The sequence below is a fragment of the Xiphias gladius genome, chromosome 24 (genome assembly GCF_016859285.1).
Source record: "Xiphias gladius isolate SHS-SW01 ecotype Sanya breed wild chromosome 24, ASM1685928v1, whole genome shotgun sequence".
In the NCBI taxonomy this organism is placed as follows: Eukaryota; Metazoa; Chordata; class Actinopteri; order Istiophoriformes; family Xiphiidae; genus Xiphias; species Xiphias gladius.
The window spans coordinates 5,466,104-5,494,035 of record NC_053423.1 but is presented as its reverse complement, the minus strand read 5'-3'; the positions used below and the strand labels follow the sequence as shown (position 1 = coordinate 5,494,035).

The 27,932-nt window shown below is 38.9% G+C and overlaps 1 protein-coding gene across 1 annotated transcript in view; it reads right to left on the bottom strand.

Annotated features, from left to right (window-relative positions):
• fam135b (family with sequence similarity 135 member B) overlaps window positions 1-13,376 on the bottom strand; it is a 42,166-nt gene extending 28,790 nt beyond the window's left edge. Inside the window, exons 1-2 of the mRNA XM_040121011.1 lie at window positions 13,300-13,376; window positions 8,447-8,526 (exon numbers count right to left, since the gene is read on the bottom strand). Of these exons, the coding sequence (XP_039976945.1) occupies window positions 8,447-8,526; window positions 13,300-13,376 (157 nt within the window). The remainder of the gene's footprint in view (window positions 1-8,446; window positions 8,527-13,299) is intronic.
• Window positions 13,377-27,932: the final 14,556 nt, after the last annotated feature.

The window sequence follows — 27,932 nt, the reverse complement described above, 5'->3', positions numbered from 1 at the left end:
ATATGGTCAATGATATCCCTTTTAAAGTCCTAGGAGCCTTGAGGAAATAGTTCAACATTTTGGAAAATGTGTTTACTTTCTTTCTGGGAGAAGAAAGAAGATCAGTATCACTCTTTTACGTAGATTTTCAATATCTCATCTTTACTCGTTTTTATATTTCTTTTCTGTATGGATTAAACAAACAAAATGTAAAATGACAGTTAGTAAGCTTTAGAGTTGCTGCTAGCCATTTTTGTTACCTTTAAACAGAGCCAGACTAGCTGTCTCCCTGCTTCCAGTATTTATGCTAAGCTAGGATGGTATCGATGTTCTCTTGTAAAGGCCTGGTCAAACCAGGATCTGAAATGCCAAAATTCTGCTGTTTGATTTCAATCCATTCCAATGGAATCGTCACAGTTAGTGAAATCACTCCTGGGGGCAAAACGTTTGAGTTGAGTTCAGCTTTGCTGAACTTTGACCCATTAGCGCCATTGACCGATAGCAAGCATTCTTGACAGTGCTGACCTCTAAGTGGGCAAAGTGTCCAAAATGGAGGAAGCTATCACAACAAGAGCTTTTTTTGTATACATGGTCATGGGTGCTTTTAAATGTACACAAATTTTAAAGCTCAGGAAGAAGTTGATTAATGGGATTTTATGTGCAGAACACATTTATGCATAAAACAATGTGTAACCACAATTGATAAATGAGTCCCCTGGTGTTTTGATTAGCCATTTCCCAAGTTCCAGCTCCTTTGTGTGCAATGTTTACTCTCTGTCTCCATCTCCGACGGCGTGCTGTGAGAGGTCTTTGAAATCCCCAGCTGAGGTTGTGCTCTTGAGGTTGTCTCATTCCTACTCTCCCTCTCTCTGCAGGCCTTCCTCCTGATAATGCTGTGACTACTTGCAGCATCAAGCAGCTCCAGTTAGGATGACAGATGTATGGAAGCACGACTGTTGTCACAGCCTTGGTGGATATGTGACAGGGACGGCGTAATCCCTCTGGGGATGTACTGTGTACGGATGGAGTTGTAGCGCTTGTGTTAGCACTGTCTCCTCACGAATGTGACTTAGGTTTTTTGTTTTTGACATTTTTTACTTGTGTTCATCTGGATTTCTGCCCACTGTCTAAAGAAAAGTTAGATGGATTAAGACTCTACACTTTTCAGAGGAGTTATGATAAATTATTTTCTGTGTGTTTGCCTTGTGAAGGAGTCGAGAACTCCCCCGGGTGTTTCCATGCCCTCTGTCCTGTGCTGGGTGGCCTTTTAGTGTGGCCAAAGTCACAAAATCAGTGAACTGTAGCTGCTGCAGTTGCCTTAGCTATTTTCACACACTCACACTTCCTGTACTTCTTTTGAATGCCAGTTTGTTTTACTGGAGTGACTAAAGGGAAAGAGAAGTGATAAGACCATGATAACAAAGCTGATTTGCCTAGATCTCTGCTTTGACATTGATAGCAGCACAGTTTGCATACAAGGGGAGAGCAAAGAAAAGAAAGCAGCACTTCTACAAACTTCAGTGTAATGCAATCCAATAGAAAAGCCATGCACAAGTACTAGTTTTGTAAAACTTTTAATGTTAGAGTTTAGTTGAGACAGAAATGTGTTAATTGTTATTGTTGAGCCTGTCTAGTCACCATAAGCTACAGGTCACATCAGACCAAGTAAGACTACAGCAGCAAAACCACTGAGTGCACTGAAATGAGGATAGGTGTGTTTTATTACTTATGAATTTCACCTTTCATTCATATAAGGAGGAATGTGTTATTTCGTCACTCAAAAATTACATAGTGTAACTTTAATACCTATGGAAGCCCATATCTGCCAGTTAAACAAAAATTAATAGTATCTGTTGAAAAATGAGAGATCATGAAAATAAAAATACTCATGGTCAAAAAGTTTAAATTATGAGATGCTGAGTCAAGACTGTGACTTTTTAAGTAGAAGTCATAGGATAATAAGTCAAAAATATGCATAAAAATATGAGAAACGTCAAAAGACAAAACTTAGTATCTCATCAGTTTGATTTAATAAATTAAGTATAACTTATTATGCCATAATGCTGATAATGTCACTTGCTTTAGAGAGCTCTCAAGAAGTTCAAGCAAGTCCAGTTGCCCTTGATTTAGCACTCCCAGATATATAACAAATATTATAAATGACACCAATAAAAATACTCACAGTAAGCTATAATTACAAGATACAGTAAGTTAAAAAAAAAGGCTATTTACTTCAAATTTACTTTTAAAATTGTTATTTTTGTTATTTTGTCAAAAATTATGATACTAAGTCAAAATTATGACTTTTAAAGTCACCATTATTTCATACTAAGAAGAATTTCAAGAATTTAAAGCATGTCCAGTTGCCTGTAACTTCACTATCATGACTTGGATGATTGAAAATCTCCACAGATAGATTTCATCTATCTCTTTTCTTTTCTTCCATGGTTCATTCCATAAATGTCTGAGTAAACTACAATTCGTTTACCTCATTTACCTGACACTAACGTATGAAAAACCTTGCCATGTTCAACAGTATTTCCATGTTGTTCTTGTTGGATATACATTTAATGGGATTAAAATAGATTTTACTGTTCCCACTCATGTCTATAGTGAGTTAGACCAGCAGAAACACAACAAACCCACCCTGTTCTGACATTTTGCTATACCGCAGTCCTCACAGGTGTTGGGGCGTTTTCACATTCTGCACACTAAAACCTACTGAAATGCCCTTAAGCTTAAGCCACAGTGACTCTGTGCTGGAAATAATCTGCTTTCAGCCGCTGTTGCTCTACATCTGCTGTGTGTGAGAGTGCGTGTATGCTAGTCACTCCCTATCAGTAAAACACACAAAGCTCTCTACGCAGAACTGCTCCTCCTGATACTAATACGAGGGTGTATCTTAGTTTGTGAAGTAGGACTAGCTGCTAAACAGCAATCCTGCTCCCGCAGTTAACGTTCTAACTTGCAAATTACCGTTTCATTGTGCGTGAATCACAGTCATTAAATGCTTCGGTTGAGTGTGTGGCACGATCCTTCACACACAATTCATTTGTCTGAAGGGCTCATTCAATTGAAATGTCAAGCATACACTATTACAGAGAACGCAGTAAGGGATTATTTCCTGTGTCTGTGTATGATGAATGTATTTCCTGTCGCTGGTTAGAGCGCTGGCTGGTGCAATTATTCTCAGGATTCCGCCTGTGAGGTGTTCGGGCTTAATACACGACCTTGTGGAAGGAGCTGCAAAGGGAAGAGGAGGGCCGCAGCATTCCAATTACAATATGGATATTATCCTCACTGTAATGTACATTGCTGCAGCGTTCCTTGTTCGCCACATATACGGAGTAAACTACAGGACTGCTGTCAGTGGATTATATGCAGGGCTGCAGTGCTTTAGAGCAGCTATGGAATATCTGACTTTAGAGTTCACAAACGGTAGAATATAGGATCGTATTATCTGCATGAAGGATTATAGGAAAAATCATTAACGCTGGCAAGCAGTGCAATGTGAATCTAATTAAGCTACAATTTACCCAACATGATATGCGCAAATCTTTAAGGAATAGTTCCTTCCATTCGTGGCATTATAATCAATATATAACTCATTACAGTTTGGAGTACAGGCATGTTTAGCCTAGCTTAGCATAAACACTTGAAACAGGAGGAAACAGGTAGACTTGCTCTGTCTAATGTGAAAAAAATACACCTACCAGCACCTCAAAAGCTGACTTATTTTAGATGGTTTTTTGGGGTTTTTTTAACCTGTAAATACCAAATATTAAAAATTATTTCCAGCTATCGTGTGAGGTGCCATACAGAGTATGTTGCCAATGTGACAACAAGACTTTGGTATACTGACTCACTCAATCCTGCTGTTGTTCACCAAGAAGTAGTTGCCGCTCATAACACATCAGGGCTCTTCCGCAGCTAAATGCTCCACTATGTTTGAAAGCTAGTCGCTAGCTCTACTGCCGCCTGTGTCTGAAAACAATGCAGATGAGACCAGTAAGTGTGAACCGGGCGGGTGTGGCTCAGGAGGTAGAGCCCCAGGTAGACCCCCAGGAGGTAAAGCGCTTTGAGTGTTTGATACGACTAGAAAACCGCTATGCAAGTGCAGTCCATTTACCATTTACAGTTGCTGGCCAGAAAAACAAAACAATGAGCTGATGCTAAGATACTCCATAGAGCTGAGGGGAACAGCAGAGTTCATCACTACGATTGACCCCTTTCACATTCAAGTAGTCGTGTGATGCATGTGTATTATAACATTATTGATTATAGCCACTTCAGTGCATAGACATGTTACTGATTTCAATCTTCTGAACTCAGTCTTAAAGAGCGAAAATAAGCCTATTTAACAAGAGATTTAATGACTTCAGCAGTATGTTATATCTCCTCATACTGGATGTTTGTTTGTGCTGCTGACTCACTCTGGGCCAGTTTCCTTACCATCACAGGCTGGATAATTCTAAATATGATGATTCTAAAATTACTAAGACAGCCTCTGAGTGTACTATGTAAGAGTTGTCTGTATTTTCACATGCTGGACTGAGGCGATGTACAACAAAACTCTTTTTGTTTTACACTGAAACCTCCTCCAGCTGGACGATGCTCTACCTTCTGTTTCTCACCTGACATCATGTAAAACTGCACTTCCAGGGTTTAGCGGCCTAAAAATGAGACTACTGAGAACAAGACTACTGAACTGATATTTTTTATCATTTCCATTGCAGTCTGTTAATATTCTGGCCATTTAGGATTTCTCTCCATCCATAATGACGTGAGGAAATAGTATTTCCTGCTGATAGTCCTGGCACTGTTTTTCCAGAGAGAAACTTGAAATGACATGAATCACTGTCACAGCTCAGACTAAGATACATTGCCTTCACAATAAACCACATCCTTGCCACCACACATATACACACACACACACAGCTTTTGGCTCTGGGATACCTGTGAAACTGACAAATCATTCCCCTCATAGATTTTACCTTAACCGTAGGAGCTACATGCCTAGAACTATAGTCTTGGTCTTATCATAACCTGAAACTGAACTGAACTGAACACACACACACACACACACACAAGGTGCTCCAGTCAAGGCAAGCTAAAAATAGCAATTATTACTGTGAATCAGTATTGCCAGTGAAAGGGCTTCCTGCATTGCCAGAGATCCAGATTTTAACGCTTGGGTATGTTCAAAAACACTTTGTCGCAACCTCTGAATACAAAAGAGGACGAGGCATGAGAAATCTTTTATGATAGAAACTATCTGCATGTTATTGTATTTAGAAATTAAAAGATGTAAAATGCACAGTGCATGAGGTGCTGGTTTTATTACCTTTAAACTAGTTGGTTGCTGGTTATCTACAGTAGTATTAATTAGGAAAGGAAAACCGTCGATGAAATTACTTGAGTTTTACAGAAAATTATCAAAACTTAAATGTTCTGGCCAAAAATGAACCCCTTAAGCTTTGAAATACAATAAGCCTCCCTGTCCCTATAACCAGTCCAGAGTGACATCTGAAAAACTCCAAAACTAAAACAAAATGTTTTACTTTTGCCTCAACGATACTCGAAATTAGATAGTGAATAACACCCTTATAACAATGAGTCAGTTGACACTGATGTTACTGAACCTGTTCTAAAAATTCTGAACTGCAACTCTACCAAATGTGCTGCACAAAAATGAAGCACAGCAATGCTACATCCATTTTAGTCATAGCAGCACCAGGCAGCCTCTCCATTTTAGCCATTTGTAGAGCCAAGTGTGTCGAAGAGCTCTTCTGCCTCCTGACAGGTAATCTAACTGTAAAATCTCTTTATTTCCGTTACTAAAAGCTCTCTGCACACAATACACCAACCAGATATTTAACTTTTACTTCCAAATGGACTATTTTTTATTCCACAACAGCCAAAGAAACAGTCGACTTGGCCGCTACACAAAAATCACTTGGCAATTCTACAGTTTCAAACATGACTGTTCCTTACGTTTAGAAAATTTATATTTTAGGACACTTAAATTCAAACCCATTTTTAATCAGGCATACTTTACACTACACATGTTCTGTTTACATATTCTGAAGAGCCAAGGTCCGACCTTCTCAAAATGGCAGTAGTGGGTTTTGTTTTGATAACAGATGCAGCCCGAAACCATGACCGCTTCGGTGGAAAGGGTAACACAGTCTTCTTTGAAGTAAGACATTTTAAGATTAGCTGTTCTATCTACGCCGCACTGCGAAAACATGTAATGTCCAGCTTTAAGCCTATTTTGCCATATTCAGTCTTAAATCCTTCATTATAAGAGAAGAGGAAATGTTCCTCCTGGAACACAGAAATTCCAATAGAGTTTTATTTGATTCACAGATATCTTGACATAGCACAGAAAAAAGGTCACCCAAAACCAAGAAAACTGAAACTGAAACTGATTTACATTTCAAACAAGTGAAACCCCCTTGCTCCCATTTGGTGTTGGAAGACCATACTATTATAAATGCAAGCTATTTTCTGCAATGTGAGTCAGGCAGTCTTCAATCCAAAGACAGGCAAATGTCCTAAATCACTGAGACTAGGTGGAGCCATAAAATGCCCAGACACCACTCTCAGTCACTGATGCATAACTCTGGAAGCTGGGACAATGGCAGGAACACACATATGTAGATTCAACAGTAGGAATAAAATAATTTGTTTCATTTTATTCTCTGCTTTTTATCCACAAGAAATAATAAAGAATCTGGTGCCTTCTGAGGTAAATCTACTACACCTCAATAAGCAGATGGCACGGTGCCCTGTTAGCCTAATAGTCAAGGCACAAACCACAGAGCCACAACGTCCATGGTTTGGCTCCCAGCCAGGGGACCTTTGATGCATCTCATCTCCCTCTCTCTCTAAGTTTCCTGCCTCTCTCTGTACTGACTATCAAATAAAGCCAAAGAAAATAATAAATGTCAAAATATTGACATATGCTTTATTTTCATCTGTGGATAGCTCTATTTTAAGAAAGTCATGCCTCTAATTGAAGCTCTTCTGAATCCACAGATGTCAGGAATACAGCCGAGACATGGCGGAATGAATCTGTGAGACCACTAGAATCCCGAGAACACTGTTGAACATGTTCATATTCAATATCCACATTACACTGTAAAATTATGCTCATTTCTTTCCAGGACAGGAACAGAATAAGAGCACTCCCTGCAGTACCGTGCACTTTAATACAAAACATCGTGACAGCTTGCTGTTTTCACACAGACTTCAAAGACAGCCATGACCAAGACATTGTGTGTAATTTAGACACAGACTGCGTGATCATGAAACGCTTCCCTGTGTGAAGTGAGATTTTCTCACACTCAGTCCCCCTTGGACATGGCCCACAGTGAATGAAGCCCAACCTGTTCAAACATGATTTAAACTATAGGGACTACAGTCAAGCCCAAGACATAATTTGACAATATTTGAGGTCCGTTGATTAATATTCGACTGTTGGCCAGACAGTGTTAATAGTACAGATACTGTATGATGGGAAGTATTTATTTGATGTGTGTAATCAAATGAAACTACAGTGATAATAGAAGATGTCTTTAACCTAAACTGATGATTAAAATTTATTTCATGTATATTGTCTCTGATATATTAGTCTTCTTGTTTTTGTCCAAACAGCAATTTATCTTTATTACATACACATAACAGACTACACGGATGGGTTGCTAAACCAGGCACATACTGAGGTTTGTTTGACTTTCAAACAAGAAATGTGGACCCCCTGACCACTTGGGTCACTGGGCTGGAGCCTCAGTTTTAAGTGCATGTTAAAGTGTCAACGGTTTTCTTTTTTGAAAGTCAAACAAACAACAACAGAGAGACACAAAATGACCACAAAGAGATTCCAAACCAACACAAAGAGATGCAAAATAACTACAAAGAGACACAAAACAACTGAGAGTTACCGCAAGGAGAAGCAAAATGACCACACAAAAAAAAACAAAATTGCTACAGAGACAAAACATGACTGCACAAAGAGATACAAAATAACCAGAAAATAACCGCACTGAAATATAAAATGATGACACATAAAGCTAGCAGAAAGATACAAAATACCCACAAAGAGATGTAAAATGACAACAAACATGCAGTGAATGACTACAAGGAGACACAAACCACAGAAAACATTGCGGCCTCATATTAATGAGTATGCGCTTTGGTCTGTAAAAACTGAAACCCTCAGTCCCCGCACATGCTTCAGTACAGTAGGTGATTGCTGAACAAATGCATCAGCCCACGGGTTCATCTAGCAAAAGTGCAAAAACAGCTTACGAATACTGAGAACCAATACAGCAAATTGGGAGCTTATCCACAATCAAGAATGAGGATAGTGTTGCCAGACTAGTAAAGTCTATGTGATGTCTAAAAATATCATGTGTTAATGTATGTATTTGTGTGTGAGGACGTAAACATCCATTCTCCTTACCTGTATTGTCTTGTGTTGTCGCTATCAACCTGTGGGGCACTCGAGGTGAGACCTTCAACCCTGCTCGTACCTGGTAGAACCTGAAGGGGAGGGTAAAAACATTACAGTCGCACCTTAAACGGCATGAAATAAATTTAAATATTGATATCTCCAAATAATATGAATAGTAAAATATACTGTATGTGCTAGTCTGGCAATAGGTTGTTTGAATCCAGTTTTCTATAATACATGGGTATTCACACTATCTGCTGTTTCACAGATATTTGTTATTTCACTCTTTCCTTTTACTGGGTCCCCTGCTTTGGGTGGACATTTTTCACTGATGACCAGAGCTGACACTAGAAATGGGACAAATCTGTCATATCAAGTATCATATCAAGTAAAAATAATTCCTACTGTATTTTAAATCCTCAGGGTCAGAGCTTGCTTACTTAGAAAAAGTTTTCACTCCGTTGTTTAAAAAAGGGACTATTTTGGCATTAAATCACATTTTGCCTATAGTTGCATATTTGCCAGCCTTAGTGTGATCTAACTTCAAATTGTGGTGATGCATCTAGGTGGAATATCGGATGCTTTTACCACTGTAGCATCGACAATACAGGTTTTACATAATAATCTTGACAAGTGCAGCTTCAAAGCTTCAGAAGTGCTCTTCATGACATGGATGACAAGTTAACAATGTCATGTTAAACAAAATCAGCCATGAATTGTAAAAATGTAGCTAAATTATTAAAGGATAAATGGAAAATGGTTATTAATAATGAAAAAGACCTAATAATGCACCTCTATTCAAAGGCTGTTGAGTCTACTGTATATGGTATCAGATGAGTACTAGGTGCTAGAATTCTACAGTGCTGGCAAACATTTCAAGATGAAAATGTATTGATCTAAATTGGGAAATTAGATTATTATAGCTTGAAAAGTAATGGGATTTATGAGAAAGAAAACAGAATATTAGCACAGTGCTATAAAACAGGTGGATTTATGGTCGTACGGGTTATTTACATGACATTCCAGGCTATAAGCAGCGAAGGAAATACGTCTTTGAAAAGGTCACTTTGACAGTTCAAGTCAATGCAGCTTTGTGTAAAAGCATGCCTCAGCTCTCTGGGGACACATTGGCAATCTAAGAGACCAAAGCATGGCTGTGAACACGGTCGTCTCATCAGTGTGTTAGCAACAGCGTTCCTAAAGATGAAGGCTTGACAGAGAAGAGCACAGAAAAAGGTTTTGAAGGTTGATAAATAAATAAGAGCTGTTTATGGAGGTTAACTCTGTGACCAGTAACTGATCAGAAGCTAATCTACTACCTCTTACAGCAGAGATATATAGACCTGTGTGCTCAATGTTTATTTTTTAATAAACTACATTATTATTTACTTTAACTATTAGGGGTAAAAGGCTGTAAGGCACACATTTAAAATATTTCTTGGTAAATAGATGATGGAAAACAATAGAACTTACCTGTAGTTTACATTTTTGCACAGTTAAACTGGAATAAATCACATTAAGAAAATGCAGCTGGGTTCCTAGTTCGAGTATCTGAAGCAATCTAAGACTCTGACTTTGCCTCCATTAGTGGAAACTAAAAGTGCTGTGCTTATTGCCATCGCCCTCTTTCCAAATCAAATGCAGATTTAATCACTATTTTTAATGCAATCAGTTTCCAACCAGGCCCTTAAGTGTACAGCTGCGTGGCCCCCAAGTCTGGTGCTGGGTTTAGTATCAATTTCAGCTATTACATTTCAGCGTGGGGAGATGTGCAGGTCCTGGTAACTATTTCCACAGTCCTTCCTCTTTACAATTCTGTTTAGTGTTCACATTAAACCTCTGCTGCTAACTGAAGCAACATGGGAACTGGTAAAAACAAACATATTAGTGCACTCAGCTGAAGGGATTACCACGATAAAGATTTAGCCCAGCCCATTTGGAGATGGAAAATCATTTTGATAAAGCTGGCGTTTCAGCGAGCCGGAGGCCGACCAGATGAGAGGATTTAATCTTCCTGCAGACGCATCATGGCAGGATAAACATGGCCCTTTTTATGTCATGGAATATCCTGGAAAACTAAAAATGGAAAAGTAAAAAAATTGATGTTAACCCTTACATTTAACACTACTTATTAATCTGCTTATTGGTATAGCCCATTCTGTTTAAATGTGTTGTTTCTGTGTTGTAATCTATATGTTTGTATACATCAGGTCACTTCTGCCTTACAAGGTCAGCTTGGAGAGGTTGTAATGCCTCAATTTCACCTCTACCTCCCTTTTTACCTTTTGAGGCTTATTAATTTGGCCCAAAGACAACTGTAATAGAAGGTAAATAATGAAAAAAAAAATGCCGATTCTGCAGTCTCCCCCTGGATAATGTTCAGGTTAAATGAAGAAAACAAAAACAAAACAGAAAACAGTATCTACAAACAAAGGGTGTGCCTTCAGCTTTCTTGTGCATTTTAACTAGCTAGTGCATAAAAATATACTTTCATTCTGATTATTTGTAGTTCATAGTTCACAGGGATTAAATGTACCTGTTTTTCTAGGTGTCTGTCCATCTGCAATTAATATTTATACTGAAATCAGTTTAATAAATTAAAATACATTACATTTAAATATATGATTTAATGTATCTTAGCGACAATAGAGTCAAAAGCAGAGTTAGCAGCTACTAAGATGAGCTAGCTAGTTACCTTTCCGTTTAGCTGGTGTTTTGTTTTGTTTTTTGCTTTGTTTTTTTGACTCCAACATGCTTGGGTTCAACTTCTGCCTTGGTTCTGATGAATAACAAACTGAATTATCAAAGTCTCAGTTTATCAGAATGGATAGTTTTCAATTAACCTACTGATAGCACCTAGCTGCGTCTGTCTACCCAGCTAGCTTTAACTTGATACTAGCTTTCTCTTGCTTTAGTTGTTTCTCTGTGTCAGAGTGTGGATTAAGAGTGACAATTTGCTTTGTTAAAGTATCTTGTATACAACTATGACATGAATATGCAAATTCTTGCATATTTCTTATATATTATCTTTACATACTTGTTCTTTATATATGATATCTATGAACATTATATAGCAGTATTATACAGTATAAATGTGCCATGTAACATTATGTAATTATGAGTGCTCTTCTCTCATTTTTTATCCATGCTAGGAATTTATTCTATAGAATATGGAGGAATTTGATTTTTCTATTAGGAATTTATAACATCTGCAGTGTTTTTGTATTGGTTTCATATTATTACTAGTTATAATATTCCTGTATTTTCAGGTTTTTTGCGGTATGTGTTAGTGTGTTCTTTCCAGCATGGCGGTATTCCATAAGTCTGATATATGTGAGTCTGAGTGCTTCCAGATATTGGTTTTAAATATTGGCTGTATACTATCAGCTAAACTGACAAGACAGGGGTTTCTTTGTTCTCTTGAATGGTATAAAAGGGGAGTTTCACTGTTGCTCTGGGAAATCTCCACTGGCACTCTGCTTGTGTAAGTGAACATTACTCTTTATAGTAAAATATACATTTCTATACTCATCTACTACAGTGTTTTGTGTGTTTATTACGGATGATAGTCACGCAATTACCACAACAGCTTTTTGAGCCTATAGTTGGTTTTGTCCATTTCCTGGTTACAATAAATTGTACATGCTGTTTTCACAGAAGTCACACATTTCCGTTGTATAATATTTTCTTATTAGGTAAGGCAAACGTCAAAAATTGTCACAGTTCAGTCATGCATTTATTCATTCTCTGCCTGCCTCTGCCATTATCACTAACTCTCTTGTCATTTCAGAGCCTGCCACTCCCTTCTGCCCTGCAGTAACCCCAGACCTTCCAACCTTTCAGCCGCCTGACTCCTCTCCACCCATCTACTCACCTGTTCCTCATTCCCGAATGTCTTCATAGTATATTTACCAAACCATTTCCACCTATTCTCTGCCACATGGACTCTTTGTCGTTTCCCTGCTGTAGCTTTCCAGTCTGACTTGCCTGTTTTGGCTGCCTGTTTTTTTGCCTTTTGACGGTTCCCTTTTTTTACTTTTCTCTGCCTTTTCTCTGTTGTCGTTGAGTCCTGCCAATGCCAAAAATTCTGATTCTGGTGTTAGAGTAGTTACTGCGTTTTGCCTTTTTAGGGCAGAATAATCTGTTGATGTTGATGACAGGTGTAGTGTACAAATGCAGCAATGGAAAGAGGGTACATCAATTTTATTTACCAAATAAATAAAACTGTGCCTCCATCATTCCAGGATGAGCCATATCTTAATTAGTATTTACCCATTTGTTTTCTGTTTACCCATGTTATAATTGGTTTGAAGGAAAACGTATCTTATACCAAGGTCAGAGCAACCTCTCTTTAATTTTCAATTCCTCAGTCAATTAGCAAAGATGATCTGAATTGCAGGGATATATTGCCATGGCAAACTGAAAACAGCTAAATTCAAGAAATCATTTTGATTTGTCCACCAGTCATGGCTGAGTAACACATTCTCACTCCCAAGTCGTCACATGGACACTTGGTCAGGGCCCCTTTGGCATCACTTTTTAACGCGCAGGGTACCCCTTTACCCTCATTTTTCAACGGGCTGAAAGAACAACAATTTAAGCATAGTCAGTTTCAGTTTGAAACCACCGTGCTCCATTGTACTGCTTTTACTTGCGTTATAGGTTTTACAAATGTAAGTTTTGAATTCAGTCCTGTCTTTTCTATTCAGTCAAGGTACATTTTTAGTAGAAAGAAAGTCAAAAGAATAAAAAAAAGCTGTGTATATGTTCCCTGAGTTTGCTGACTTACCAGTTGTGAAGCCATGTACTAAACAAAAGTCATGACTCCCAAAATGTGATCTATGCAGAGATGAATAGCTTACCCCCTTTGAAAGAGATCCACATTGTGAAACTTGTGCAACTCTACAGAAAACTCCAGTGTTCCCTGTACTTCAGACATGATATAATCCCACTCATCACCTGTCAAAAGAGAAGACAACCAGTAAATATGACATATGAGACAAATGAGCAACAATAAGACAGAATCCACAGAGAAAAAATAAGGCCAACAATGACATTTCTAAAACTAGCTCACACTGTTATTACTTCTGTCTGCTGAGATGATGTGACTCATACAGCCCAGTGTGGAGAACTGAAGTAGAGACCAACTCAGACATTTTGGCATGAATAGAATTTTCATCATCACTGTTCAGGTAAATGTCAGAAAATGAAAAGCACCCCATGATGATTATTTCAGAATAAAAGCACTGATGTGTGCAGTTGGAAAATGCTCTCTTTGCTGTATATCTGTTAATAAAGGATTATAAGAGCTGATTTGAGTTCAGCACCTATCACTATAAATGTCAGCCCTTTGATATATTATTATTATTACCTGTATAATTAGTAGGGTTAGATCTATGTATATGAACTATAGATTTCTGCTGCTTTACAATATTGCCCTTTAATCAAATTTCAAACACCTGCAAAACTGCCAAATACTTGCAAAAATTGTCTGCCTTGTTCATTTAAATTATATTTTTATTACACAATTATGTGAAATATTTTTATTTAAAGGCTTAATGTATCCCCGAGCTTACTCTTTGTTTCAGGGAAAGTTTTAGTGTACCGTGATTTTCTAAATGCTGTTTCAGAGACTTCTGTTTTGATGTGTTTAAATTTCTGAGAAAATGAAGGTCTCCTTCTCCTGTTTGATGTGAAGATGGGAAAATGTAAGTTTATTTGGCACACATTCCCATTAACACAAGAGAAAGGATTATTGTTTGAGATTTCGTGAGATCAGCTTTGCTCATAATAACACATGAACCGGTCAAAGGAAACTCACTGTTACATAGGTACCTACTGTACATCTAAACACGTGACGACAAACTAAACTGCTAAAGAAATGTACACATTCATTTTCTCTTAGCCCTTAAGACAAGGGATTTAGCAATGAATGAAATCAAAATTATCTTTAGGGCTTAAGAGGTACAATCCCAGTTAAACATTACCGCTGCTCATTAAGACAAATGCAGGCAAACAGCCTAGTCTGTGTGCCTGAATGCATCAGACCACTGAAATGTGATGTCTCTAAAAGAACCTGTGACTAACATATGCCAGGCTTGCTGATGCTCAATTCACATCCATGGTTTCCATTAACAACAATTAAAGCTCAGTGTATCCCCAGCACTTGCAAACATGAACCATCTACTTCCACTTTAAATCTTCAATGTCTGAAAACATAGGGGGAAAACATACTGTAGACCTGGACTTTATACTCTGCAGCATTCAGAGAAAGTGTCTTGAGTGCTGAAACGCAGTAAAACTGAGCTGCCGCCAACCACAAGCTGATGAAATACTTACAGTGTTTACAGTAAAGTGTATCAAATAACCCCTCATTGAATGCTTTGAAACATAATCCTTGCATGTGTGTGGTATTTGGTTAATGTTCCCGTAAGTGCTGTAAAAACTGACATGGGAAGTGATCACTAGAGAGGAAAATGTACTCACAAGTGTACAGTAAAGAAACATTGCTGTCAAACACCTTCCAGACTAGCAGCTGCACTTGTGCATTACAACCAGTCCTGAGGTTAGCTGGCTTAGAAGCAGAATACCATTTTTAGTCCACTCTCTTTAACCACTGAAGTTTTATCCAGACAGGCTGGTTTTATAAAACCAGATCTTAGACAATAGCTATTGTGAGAGGTTAATTTGCTGCTACTAAAATCTAAAACTTACTGCTACAGTTAACTCCATCTTGCATATATCCTTTGAATACAACTAATCCGCCCATCATGGGCTTAAGAAATTGAGAGCAGTCAACTTTTTGCTAAGCCAAGCCCCTTTAATTCTCGTTGATACACCTGTCAAGTTTCCATTCTCGCATGGTGGCAGATTTACCATCACAATTCATAGTTATTTTCATAGTATACTTCTCTTTGGAGGCACACAGAAGCAGGCATCTCATTCCTAGCTAGTTTCCAGCTAAAATAACAACTGTCACTGTCTGTTTTATCAGCTGCTAGCTAGCTAGCTAATTAAGCTAAAATTGACTCCATTCATTGTTTGAAAACAAAGTCTGACTTTCTAATGTTTCCAACTGACTCACTTAAAAATGAGAATCCTTTCAAATAAATTGCACTTAATGGCAATATGAAATACTGCTAAAAGACTGATGCTAAAGCTATATGTCTCGAGTCAGCATCTTCACCAACTGACGATCCTTTCATGAGTCACCGAAATAGAGAAATATCATTGTTCTTGTATTACGCAAAAGTAATATAAAGAAAAAAATAAGATTAGACACTTATTTTTGTTAGCATAATTGTTCCTATTGTCAAGCAGTATGTTTTAACTTTTAACGTTACAAGTAGAAAGTCTTTTAGGATGAAGTCTAAACAACATGTTCGACAAGCTTAATGCTATCTTGGGTGACTGCTGAACTTGGTTGATGAAGCTGGAATGTAATCTTCCCTAAATTCAATAAAAAGCAGGTTAACGTTGGCCTAACTGTGTTTGCACCCAGGATCAGCTTCCACATGGAGAGGAAATACTACACAGTGGAAGTGCGATAGTCGCGTACATTTTTTACCCCACAAACTAATGTAGTTAGTTTAGGATGAGCTCCTTGGCCTTGAAAGCCATGTCCAGTTACTACCGTAGGTTGAAAGTAAGTTAGTTGGACATGCTAACGTTTGTATCTTACATAAGAGTGGATAAAAAGCAGGTTACTGTTTAATCCAGTCATTGTATTTGGATTTTGGATTTTTGGGAGGCTAAAACACACTCCAAACTCTATAAATGCCAAGTATCATTCTTTCTACTGCCCCATGCACACCACTTCAATGTGTAGAGAAATCCAAAGCTCAATAAGCCTGCTCCTAGTTACGAGTGCTAAGCTACAGTTGTTGTTTGGTAGGGCGATTTCGCAAAACGCCTAAAATGTCCAATGTTTCAACCAAGGCATTTTTTTTTCTCAAAAAGTTACCTGGAGTGAAGAATTAGGTTGAGGATGTTGGAAAGGTTTTTTTGTGGGATCATTTCATGTAAAATATGTTTAAAAAAAAATGTCCTGATTAAGCCCAAGGTCGGTTTTGATTTGTCACTTCCTATGAGCAGAGAAATCTAATCCAGTGTCCTTGCCCAACACCAGAATTTCATTTGCGCAAATTGGGTGAGTCTAAGATGTCTCCTTACTTGGCAGGGAATTACACTCCTCCACCTTACTTATGATGTTAAGATGTATTATAAGAATCTTGCCAAGAGGGGCCAGTAAATCTGCAAAAAAAACCTGCACCTGAGTCTTTCACCACCAGCAGTGTATAGAACCACATCCATTTTAAAGCATAGGAACATAATAGCAGGCAGTACAGTCCAACAATCCTGACAAACATAGTAACCTTCTCTATTATAGTACATTGGCTGGCCCCTGCTGCAGATGGCCAGAAGAGGCAAGAAATGACACTGTGAATCTGTTTTTCCTCTTCTTGCTGACTCTGCATGTTGTGTCACATTGACACATACTCACCACACAGCTCCATAAGAGTGAAGATTGTATCAGGGTGACCACAGATGACAGCAGTCATGACAATGTCATGAGCCAATTATAGGTCATTACATGCAAGACTGTGAGAGAGCGGACTATATACAGCTTGTGATTTCTTCAAGCTGGCCAAGACTGCCTCATTGCTTCCCTAATTCACTTGGTTAAAAGCTAACATCCTAGTTATCTTTTACCTGCTGTCTCACAGATTCATAACAAGGAGCTGCTCACCTGTCAAGCCATGTGTTAGGTAGGCAGTAAGGAGGAGCATGAACGCTGTGTCCTAGATTAAATGGAGGCTCCCAGTCCAGGGACTTGGGACATAATGTGCTTTACTTTCCCACCAAAATAATCTCTACCTACAGAATATGGCTAGATCACACAGGCACGACATGCATGTGTCATCAGCCTGATCTGAAAATTCATAATTAAGTTAATCAAATCAGCAAAGTACCGACCACAGAACGTTTGACAAGCTTCTAACATTTTCTGACTTGCAAGGCCCGTCTGTGACCCTCCCGTCTGTGACACTCGTCTAGGACACTCACGGCTGTGGCCCTAAAACTAACACAGACAGATCTCAAATCTATAGTTTGTGTTGTTTAAAGAAAAGTGCTCAAGGCGACACAGACATACTTGTTAGTGCGATAAATCCTTTATTGGTTTTGGACTTTTCATTGGATTTGCTGACAGACAAAGAAAAATATAGAATTTTGGCAGCCTTATCCTAGAAGCATCTCACAAATAAAAACTTTTATAAGGCTGATTCCAGTAGGCCCTATTTTTAGACTTTTTCAACCAGAATCCAGTATTTCCCCTTCAGAATTTTACAGGACCTCAAAACACAAATTATTTGAAGTTTGACACATTATATATAATATATATATATATATATATATATATATATATATATATAATATATATAACACATTATATTAAGTGTCAGTAATTTCCTAACACTTTTCTGAGAACTTTGCTAGAAAGAGCTACTTAATCAGTTATAGGGGGGAAAAAAATTCTTCATTACAGTTTAGTTAGTTCGTTAGTGTTCATTTTATAATAAGCTGCTCAAATGTATATAAATCTTGCAGAAAATAGAACAGAAGAATAGAAGAAGAATAGAATAATAGAACAGAAGAGTTTCTTTTTCTGTTTCCTTCTTTTTAAAGTTATAATCCATAAGATTTTCATTCATGGAAACACATTTTTGATACTATAGTTGGCGTTTTTTCAGCAATACCATTTTTGTATATTTACATTCTGTAATCCCTTTTTATACACAACAGTAGATTTCATTGTTAGTGGCAGAGTCTGCCATTCCCCGCCTTGGATTCAAATTGCTCACATATGATATTTGCTTGACTACAATGTGAGTTTGTTTGTCTGTACTATAAACGGATACATCAGTTATTCTTCTGTTGTACTTCTGACAAAATAGCTGCTCAATGAATGTTCACTGCCTCCAGAATTCTGGGACCTGTAGTAATAAACCGCATTTTAAGATACTACCAGTAACCACAAATGCCGCCAAATGAACTTCAACTATAACTATTTCATGATAGCTGTAAGTAGCTTGTTTCTGATCTACCTCTGAGCTATGCGCCTCGGTTTGTAAGGTTGTAGTTGGCATTTAAGACTGCAGAGCAATGAGGTTAAATAGAAAACAAACTAAAAATGTAGCTGTTTGCAAACTAACCTATTAAAGCTTTACACAAAAATCACGATGTTGGTCGGTACAAAATCATTCTTCTTCAATATCCATGTCACCTTACACAGTTCACCTTCTTTTTGGTGAACAAATCCCAGATAAGATGCATGCGTTGCTCTGAGAGTTGTACAACGCTACCCCCTACACATATCTGCACAACCCATAGCCTAGCCAAATCTTATAATTTGCTGTTTGTGCACTTTTACAAACCATCTCATTTTCAACTCGCTGCAAATCATTAAACACTAATCATTACAAAACAGCCAGCTGCTGTCTGATTACTATTTAATGCAGGCCTCACACACACCCAAACACGCTGGCCTTCTTGGATGAGTAGAGTTTGCAGCTCCACTAATTCTTCCACCTAAAGGAAAAACTAAAACTCTGGCCGCCCTTAAGCTGCCCTCCTCCTCTCACAGCCGCCCCTGTTGGTGTCAGCTCATCTGGGAACGCTGACTGACATCTCTAATCTCAATCTGGGGAGGACGAAGAGGCAACATGTTCATAGCGACTGAGTGTGAAATGAGCAGATCTCGCAGGTAAGCATAGGTGTCGTTTGTAGCCCAGAGTCATTGTGTGCCACGACCGGAAGCTCCTGGATGCGTGCACACCTCAAAAAGGGCCGGAAATTAGTCTCAGACATTATTTCATTCATTAACAGCCAACTCCCACTGCAGAACACAATAACTGACAAAGGGCTGTCATCAAATATAGTGATAAGTGGCAAAAGACCAGTGGGTATAGCACCTCCTTCAAGCAAGAACATCAAGATCTGTCAAATCAAAGTTAATATAACTGTACTCCTCCCTGACTATTTCGAGGAGAAAATATGAATATGTGGAGACAGAGTGTCCTTAACAGGAATCCACCGAGCCAGCCCAGCAATCATGTGATGGAATAATCTAGCATTTGCTCCAACTCTTCATGATGCTGTATTAGGCTCTTTGTTAGAATTACAATGCCAAATCCCTACAAATGCAAAAAAAAAAAAAAAAAAAATGAGGCTGAGTGGCCTGAGTTATCAAGTTAAATGAGTCAGAGTATGACTTTGAGAGGATGTGACTGGCATCCTCAGTATCCCTAAATGAGATTCTCTAATAATCAAAGGCCTTTTTCTGCTCATAACCTAGCCATAACCATCTGGAAAATCCATCTTTCACTACCTCAAAAGTCTTTTGGGGTGTTTGGGGAGCTGCTAGATTGATTCACTATTTATTCTCAACTCAGAAACACCATTAACTTGTTTACGTGAAAACCAAGTACTGGTTGCTGTGTGTCTCTGTGTGCATGTGTGTCTGTGTTCTTGGAAGAACTGGTCATGGATTGAATTGCTTTATTTCAGTTAACTAATGAAAGGACATAGTATTCTAACATGGTCTTGTGGTTTTCTGCTCTAATGAAATGTTTACATCAGTCACGAGTGCCTGAATGACCTTATTAACTGTAATCTATTTAACCTTGCATCATTTTTCACTTCTGTTTTTATCTTTTTGCAGGCTGGACTGACAAAGACAACAATTCTGCATTGGTTCATTTTGGAGTGGGAGCTTTGCTTTGTTCATTTTAGACACGCTGTAGGACTATTTCAGACTCCAGCATCCGTGCAAAACTGATAATAAACAGCACACACTGTACTGCACAGCAGCTTTGATAAACATCCTCCTATAAATTTAGTTATACTGTATTTCATTTAGATCATTCCGAGCATGAGAGTGCTTGGATACATTTTATCAGTACCTTTATTTTGAAAGGCTAATTTGATTTAAACGGTCCCTTTTGTTTTGTTAACTTATCAGCGTGGAGTGTCCTTAAGTCTTTTTACAGAAGGACACATGCCCAATGTTGAGGACACATGCAATAGGTCAAATGCCTACATGCCTGAGCTTCCATGTAGCAGTAGCAAATATGATGTATAAATCAGACTCTGTGTTTCCCATGAAACCCATCCTCATTCAGCCTGGCAGCGCTCTAAGCACGCAGCAGACTACAGTAGCTGCCTCCTCTGCTGTAATGTACAACAGCGAGCATCCTCCAGTCCTCGCATGAATCCTCTCACGTTCCCCACACATGCAGACGGCAACCATCTCACTAAAGCAGGGTGGCTGTCACGGGAAGAATAAAGCAGCCTCACCTTCGCAGTGATGAAGTCTAATATCCACAGAGGGTGCGGGTCCAGCCTTTACTGAGTAAATCGCTGTTTGCGGATGGATGCGCGGTTTGCAATGTTTATATCACTGCTTCTCCTGCTGCTGCTGCTGTTGCCATGGTTATTCATCCAGACCCTGTATGTTCTGCAGTCCCCGCTCTCTCTCCCTCCCTCTCCCTCTCTCTCTCTCTCTCTCTCCTGACGGGGATTTCAGTTTGGGAAAGTGCAGCAGCGTCTGTTCCGGGATCTGGCTGTGTGTTTATCCTCCGGGTCCGCCCTGCGTTTTGCACACAATACATACAGACAGTGGATAGTTACGGGGGAATATTAATAGTCAGCACCCAGTCAGTGTGTGTGTCTTGCTGCTGCTGCTGCTGCTGCTGCACTATAGTGTGTGCGTCCAGCGGGCGAGCTGACGTCAGAGCCTGCCCCCTAAAAGCTGATCTGAACCGTGCAGTCGGAAATTACCGTGCAAAGAAACAAAGCATGGATGTTATGCAAACAAAACATAAATGCAATAAGAAGCACGCGGGTGTCACGTGACTTGGGAGGCCATGGCAGATTAAGAGGCAAAAAAAAAAAAAAAAAAAATTCTGTGAGTATGCAGTCTTCATATGGTCACCAGAAAAGTACAGGGAGCAACACAATTTGTGATGAGCCACGAAATAACCAGTGTTTTTAACATACAAGCAATCGCACTATCTCCGGTTGACAATTGACGAGGTCATTGCTTGTCCATTGTTGAGTTACCAGCTTCAAATTTCAACTGTAGTCGATATAAAACCTTTAGGTTTTTGTCCACGGGACCTCCGTCTGAAAAGATTCATGCTGTAAATTAAGATTTAATTTACAATCGAGTCATGAAATGCAACTGGTTACTATAACTCTTCCACAGATACTCCCGAAGTGATCGGAATCAGTGTCGATCAACTTCAAAACCAAAATGGATTCTTGTCACATGATACAAGGGCGAAGCTGGACTACCACCATGGCAAATTAGGCACTTCCCTGGTGCCCTAGAGCACCAGGGGCACTGAAACCTCCAGGCTCACGGTGTGTCGACGGGCAGGTGCTAATTTACTTCAGAATTTATGTGCTAATAAGCACCACTCAAGCACAATATCAGCTGGCATGACAAGGAGCTTCAACCTGCGTTCATTGATTTTTGGTGGCAGCTGTGAACACAACGTTATCACCTAATAAAATTGATTTTTACACGTTTATCAGACGCTGAGCAACTCCAATTAGCATTTATTTGGAGGCACGTTTCTATCCACCTATTGAATGTAAAACATTCACTTGCCTTTTTGATCTGTTTTAGTCGCCACCAACTTTTGAGGGAAATATTTGGCTATTTAGCAGATAAAGAGCTTGCTGTGTCCACCAGCTAGTTGCTAAGTTTGTCTGGTTTTTTGTCTCTTTTGGTGCTGGGCAGGCAGTGTAGAGTGGGTTTATCTGACCTTTCTCCCTGAAAATAGCTGCCTGCTGCTAGAAACAAGGTCAGTAAGAACAGGGAGATTGAATAAAAACTGTAAAGCTGCAGGCCGCAAAACCAAAACAGTGGGCTGAAAGACGCTCAACTGCTCTATAAAGCTGAGGGGAACCAGTTTTTTGTTTGCTAAAATTACAGCAAATGTAGGTCTCTGTGCTATTCCTGTGCTGAGAAATTAGACATATTGCACAGGGAGTGGGAAGAACAGGGAGGTAATCCAGCCATGTGCTGGGTGCAATGAAACAGATTTTTTATATGTATTTCTAGTCAAATAAGGTGAGGTCACATTTTTTATTATTTTTTTCTTGAGACATTTAAAGATAAATCCGCATGAAGGAGCTAGAAGAGTAGCATGAAGATGATAGTTCTGAGAATGTGACACTTAAAGAGCATTAAACATTACACATAAAGCATTGGGGTCCACCCAATGGAAACAGTACTTGAAAAAACAAGGTTTTAATTTAAAAAAAAAATATTATCTTTTTGTTGCACCATTCTAAGATTCTGAGGAATAAAATGGGTCATATGTGTTATATAAATTGTATTATTGAACAAACAGTGAATCAGCAAAGTAAGAATGGAGAGACAACCACTAACCAACAAGGTCTCCTTTGTTCCTGGCGTTCAGGTACTGAAATAACAATGCCATCTGTCCTGGTTAAACAACTCCTCACAGACTAATCACTTGTCAGATAAGCGAGAGGGGAGGATTATGTAACAAATGAATAAAAATGTCCATGACCCATAAGCTGTTGTCTATGGTGACAGTGGGTTTAACAGTTATCAGCAGTGGGAAATTAGTTTCCTCTTTCAGGCTGTTTGCGACTTTTGTGTCTCTGACTGACCAAGTGAGCCCAGGATGACTGTTTTCCTCCTTTGTTCCCAGCTTCACCTTCCGCTCGAAAAACCCAAAGTCAATTGCTGCTTTCTCTCATGGCATTCTGCCATAAGCTCCAAGCACTCTTGATTAAGAGAGGAGTGCTATTGATTTTTTTTTTTTCGTACGATTGCCAGAGCCCAGGTGACTATATGGTCTGAAAAAAACCAAAAAAACAAAACGGGCAGAATTTTCAGAGAGGTTACACAGCAAGGACACCAATTTTCACATAGTCCAATATCAAACTTAGATGATGATTTCTAGTCTGTGAAAGTAAAGATAATAATAATTGCTGTGGTTATGCCCTATTAGCTGTATTTTGCTTGTAATTCTAGTTGGAAGATGTCTCTGGTGTTATGTATATAATGTACACAAGGGATGATCACAGACACAAACCTTATCCTCAGCTCAGTGTTTCATAGGTCTTATTGACAATAGTCTACAGACAGACAACAAATACAAGAAAAACCTGGATAAATGAATGCTAATGTTTCCATACAGGGCAAAACAAATCAGCGAATGGTTTGATGAGTATGAAAATGGGAGATTTTTGGATAGCATTCTCCACTACTATCATGAAAACAATCAAATTAGGGAATATCTTAGAAAAAATTATGTTCCAGAAGAGCTCCACACATTTGGAAAATCTATAGTGTAAAGGCCGGAAAGAAAAGAAGTTTTTACACTTGGCTGAGGTGGAAAAGACATTTCTAAACCAGAAATTTAATCCCTCAGAAATGAATGCAGTAAACCGTTATTTTGATGGATGTGTTGCTCTGTTTTGTGTGAAGATAATGTTACCGTGAAAACAAACCATCACTGTCTTGTCATGTCTACTCTGCTCGCTAATCTACTGTATCTTCTAGAAGCCAGCATTAGTGCAAACAGAATCCACCACAGATTCTGGTCTGTGTTTAATTTGTAATGAATAAATTGCCTTTTAATTAAATAAACTCTGGTATGTATGACGATGGCTAATGTTAGCTAGTATTAGCAAACTCTTGACACAGTTGGGTATTGCTGTGTAAGAAAAAGTCAGTTTGCTAACTTAAGACTGTTTTCTACCTGAGCTACTGTTACACACGGTTTAGAGAGTATCCATACACAGTTGTCAAATGTACCATTATCCTACTATTGTCACCTGTGGGTCACAGTGTCCGCTGTTCAGCTAAAGTTAAACAAGCTAACTTTAAAGAGAGGTATGTTCGGAAGGGTGCTGACAGCACATGCTGTCAAACTGCAGTGGTGGTTGCTGGTTGCTTGTTCTCTTTAAAATCCAACCAGGCTGCTGCCCAAATACGGATATCTAGTTCAAATAACATGAGTAATAAACCCAAATGCAATCTTTAAAGCAGACGCTTTGCACCCAATCAATGGTTAATAGTTAGTTAATGTATAGATTGCATGCTTTCTTTTACTAGCTCGCTGCGTAGCCGGTCAGCTAACAACACAGCCTGTTTGTTCAGGTGAACTGAACTGACTCTTTTAAAACCGCTGCGTATGAGAACAGAGATTAGAGCTAAAGACGGTTCATTATGCCACATTAACCTCAATGTAGAAACAAATTATCCTCATTGGACCACAAACATTTATTTATAACTTCTCATAAAATACACTGCAATGTCTTTACTGCAACCAATCAGTGTGCAACGGTGCCACTTCCGCACAGCCCAAATTTTGGTGGAGCAAAGCTTGTTATTGTAGCTTTGTGACCACAACACTCCTGTTTTTACATTTCTACAGCAGTTGCAAAATGTACCCTCACCGGAGGACCTTGGTGTATGTGACTCCAGGTCACAAGCATGCTAGTCATGGGGTGTGCCGCATGAACAAATAGTCACAGACTGTTTTCTCTTTCCCTCTGCCCACACTGTTTGTGTTTGCTCTCTCATTGAGAGCATGAGCTCTCAGTTACCATGGCTAGACACATGATCTCTCTGCCAGATCTCAGAGGAGGCCCAGTCACTGTATCATGTTTCTCGTATAGCTCTCCCAGACGTGGTGCAGCTACAAAAACGATTCATGTAATATGATACAGAAACAAATACTTTATCCATGACCTTTTTATTATTGGTTATAGTAAATTGCAGAGTATCAGCTGACTGTGACGTTATTGATTGCTAATGTCATATCATATAGCAGGTACAGTAACTGCCAGGATCAATAAACCAATAATCGGAGATTTACACACAGTCTTTTAAACAAAAATATCAAAGAAATATTCAAGGTCTATGCTGTGGCATGCACGCTTGTGAAAATATGTTCAAGTCAAAACTGTCATTATTGTCCTGGACAGCAGTGGTTATCAGTATTTCACATTAAAATTGCCTTTCCTTTAAAGCAGGTGTTGCAAAACCTTGCAGCGGATTCATGCATTTCAAACACACATGATACTGGCTTCAGAGAGATCTGCATCCACCTGTCACTTCAAAATGGTTGTGTGCCATTTGACATATTCTTTTTGGGAATGAGAAATTCGTACGTGTGAGAAATGTCAAAATGTCTGTGCAGGCTAAATTTACTCAGAGTAATGAAGAATGTCACCAAGTGATTTCTGATTTGGTTTAATGTGGTACTCCTGCAAGAAATCATCAGCACATTTTAGGCTCTCAGAGCTTCTAAGGTGCAGCAAAAATCACAGATCAAACACCATAAAATCAATGACATAACATGCAGGATGCATAAACAACACGTCTGCCTGAGGCCCTTCAGGTAATAACAAGGCTAAATTCATGTCAACAATACAGGCTAACACGCATTCTTCAGCTACACTCAGGATTATGAAATCCACATTTCATCACTCACTGGCTGCTTCTTCCTTATCCTGACAATAATTATTAAGAGAATTACATACAGGCGGCACATGTCATTAGGAGGCACTCTAAAAAAAAAAAGAAAGAAGAAGAAGCAGAGAGGGGGTTACACATAGAGGCCCGTGGGCTTCTGCATCTTTTTAAGTGTTGGTAATAAAAAGTAGTCACCACCTCCTGAAGAACTCCTGGCCAATGGGAATTCATTGAACAAACTTTTATGTGTCCGCAGAAAATGCTTGAGCATCCCCTGTGCTACTTCCCTCGCTCAGTCTCCAACATGCGCAGGTAGGACTGACTTCAGGGAGGGAATTTCACGTCCGTGGCTCCTTCTGCTCGTGCATCTCACCACTGTGCCTCGTCGCTGAGCCTGTCTGTCTCCTGTCGCGGAGGGGAGTGAAACATGGCCTTCCACAGCTCTGGTTTGACGAGGTAAATATCTCATGTTGAATTTCTCTCAGGGCTCTTCATCAGCAACCTGTCTCTGAGCTTTTTGTGTTATTTCCATGGCAACGAAGATGCATTCCTGGCAGGGTGTTCAATAATAATTTAGATCTAATCTTCATTTAAGGAGAGGAAACACCTACATTTCTCTCCTTCTGATAATTCTACGACTCTACTGACTCAACGGGTGCAATAAGATCTTTAGTTTTAACATTGATTAAAGAGGCTGCCCATTTGCCTTTTAATCTGGCCCGCACACGCACAAATGCAGCCTATAAATTTCCACTGAATGACATTTTAACAAAGTAAAAGGGAAAAAAGCTGTTAAGTGATAAACACCAAGCTTCCGGCCTTTAGCTCTTCAATGCTGTCATTGTGATTGTCGGGAAAAAGCAAATGATGAACGAATGAATTCATATTTGATTACAGCATCATCATCTCTTTATTAGTCAAAACCTTTGTTGGCCCTTTTTTTTTTTGTGCTCAACAGTGATCCATTTTACTTTTATATTTACATTACATTTACTCATTTGGCAGACGCTTTTATCCAAAGCGACTGACAAGTGAGGGACAACACTAATGCTTCAGTACAGTAGGAGAGAAAAGTACTAGATCTTTCAAAGGCAAAGTGCAAGGAGATCAGGTAAAGAAGTGCACCAAAAGTGCAGAGTAAGTAATTTTGGGGTAATTAGGACAAATGAGAGAGCAGAAATCAAGCCAGGAGTGTTGGCTCACGCTCAGGAATCTGGGAGCACCTTAGGAACATCACTACATGGGTGGCAGCAAAGGGAAAGTCCCATCAAATGGTGATGAATGTTAGGAAGAAAAGTGGATGACATTGTCATTACCTAATTGACTTGACTGATTCATTACATGACGGGATAATTACAGGAATATATGGGGATTTTTGTGTCCTATGATGTTTCATTTGCAAGTGTTTTTGACACTTTTAAACTGTGATGGCACTAAATATAGTGCAGTATCTCTCTGTGTGTAACCACCGCTCTAAAACACCTTTAATCTGAGAGGATGCACAGTCATATTTACAGTAAATGTAATATTGGTGCATGTTTGATGACATTTCATGTCAGTATAGGGGCAAATAAATATTTTGCAAGCCCTGCCTGCTGCTCAAGAGCCTACATTAAGACAGCTGCCTACTTTCCAAATCCTTGAGATGGCTTTCATGTCTCTACTTACAGCGACAACTAACTTACTAATACACAAAGGACTTGAAGCAGCAATTCTCTGCAACCTGAAAAGCTCCACAATCAAACGAACATTCAAGACCTGTGTTGATTTTTAATCCTTCTGTCTCCTGCTGCGCTTTCCTCCGCAATTGTTGTGTGCAGAATTATAAGAGCGACTAAATATTGTAACATGTGAGAAATGTATTGTACAACTTTGTGAGGAGATCCTTTAAGGAAATCAGAGTACAGCATCAATTGTATCCACTATATTGTCATAGTTACTTGTCTTAAAGGAATAGTTTGACGTACT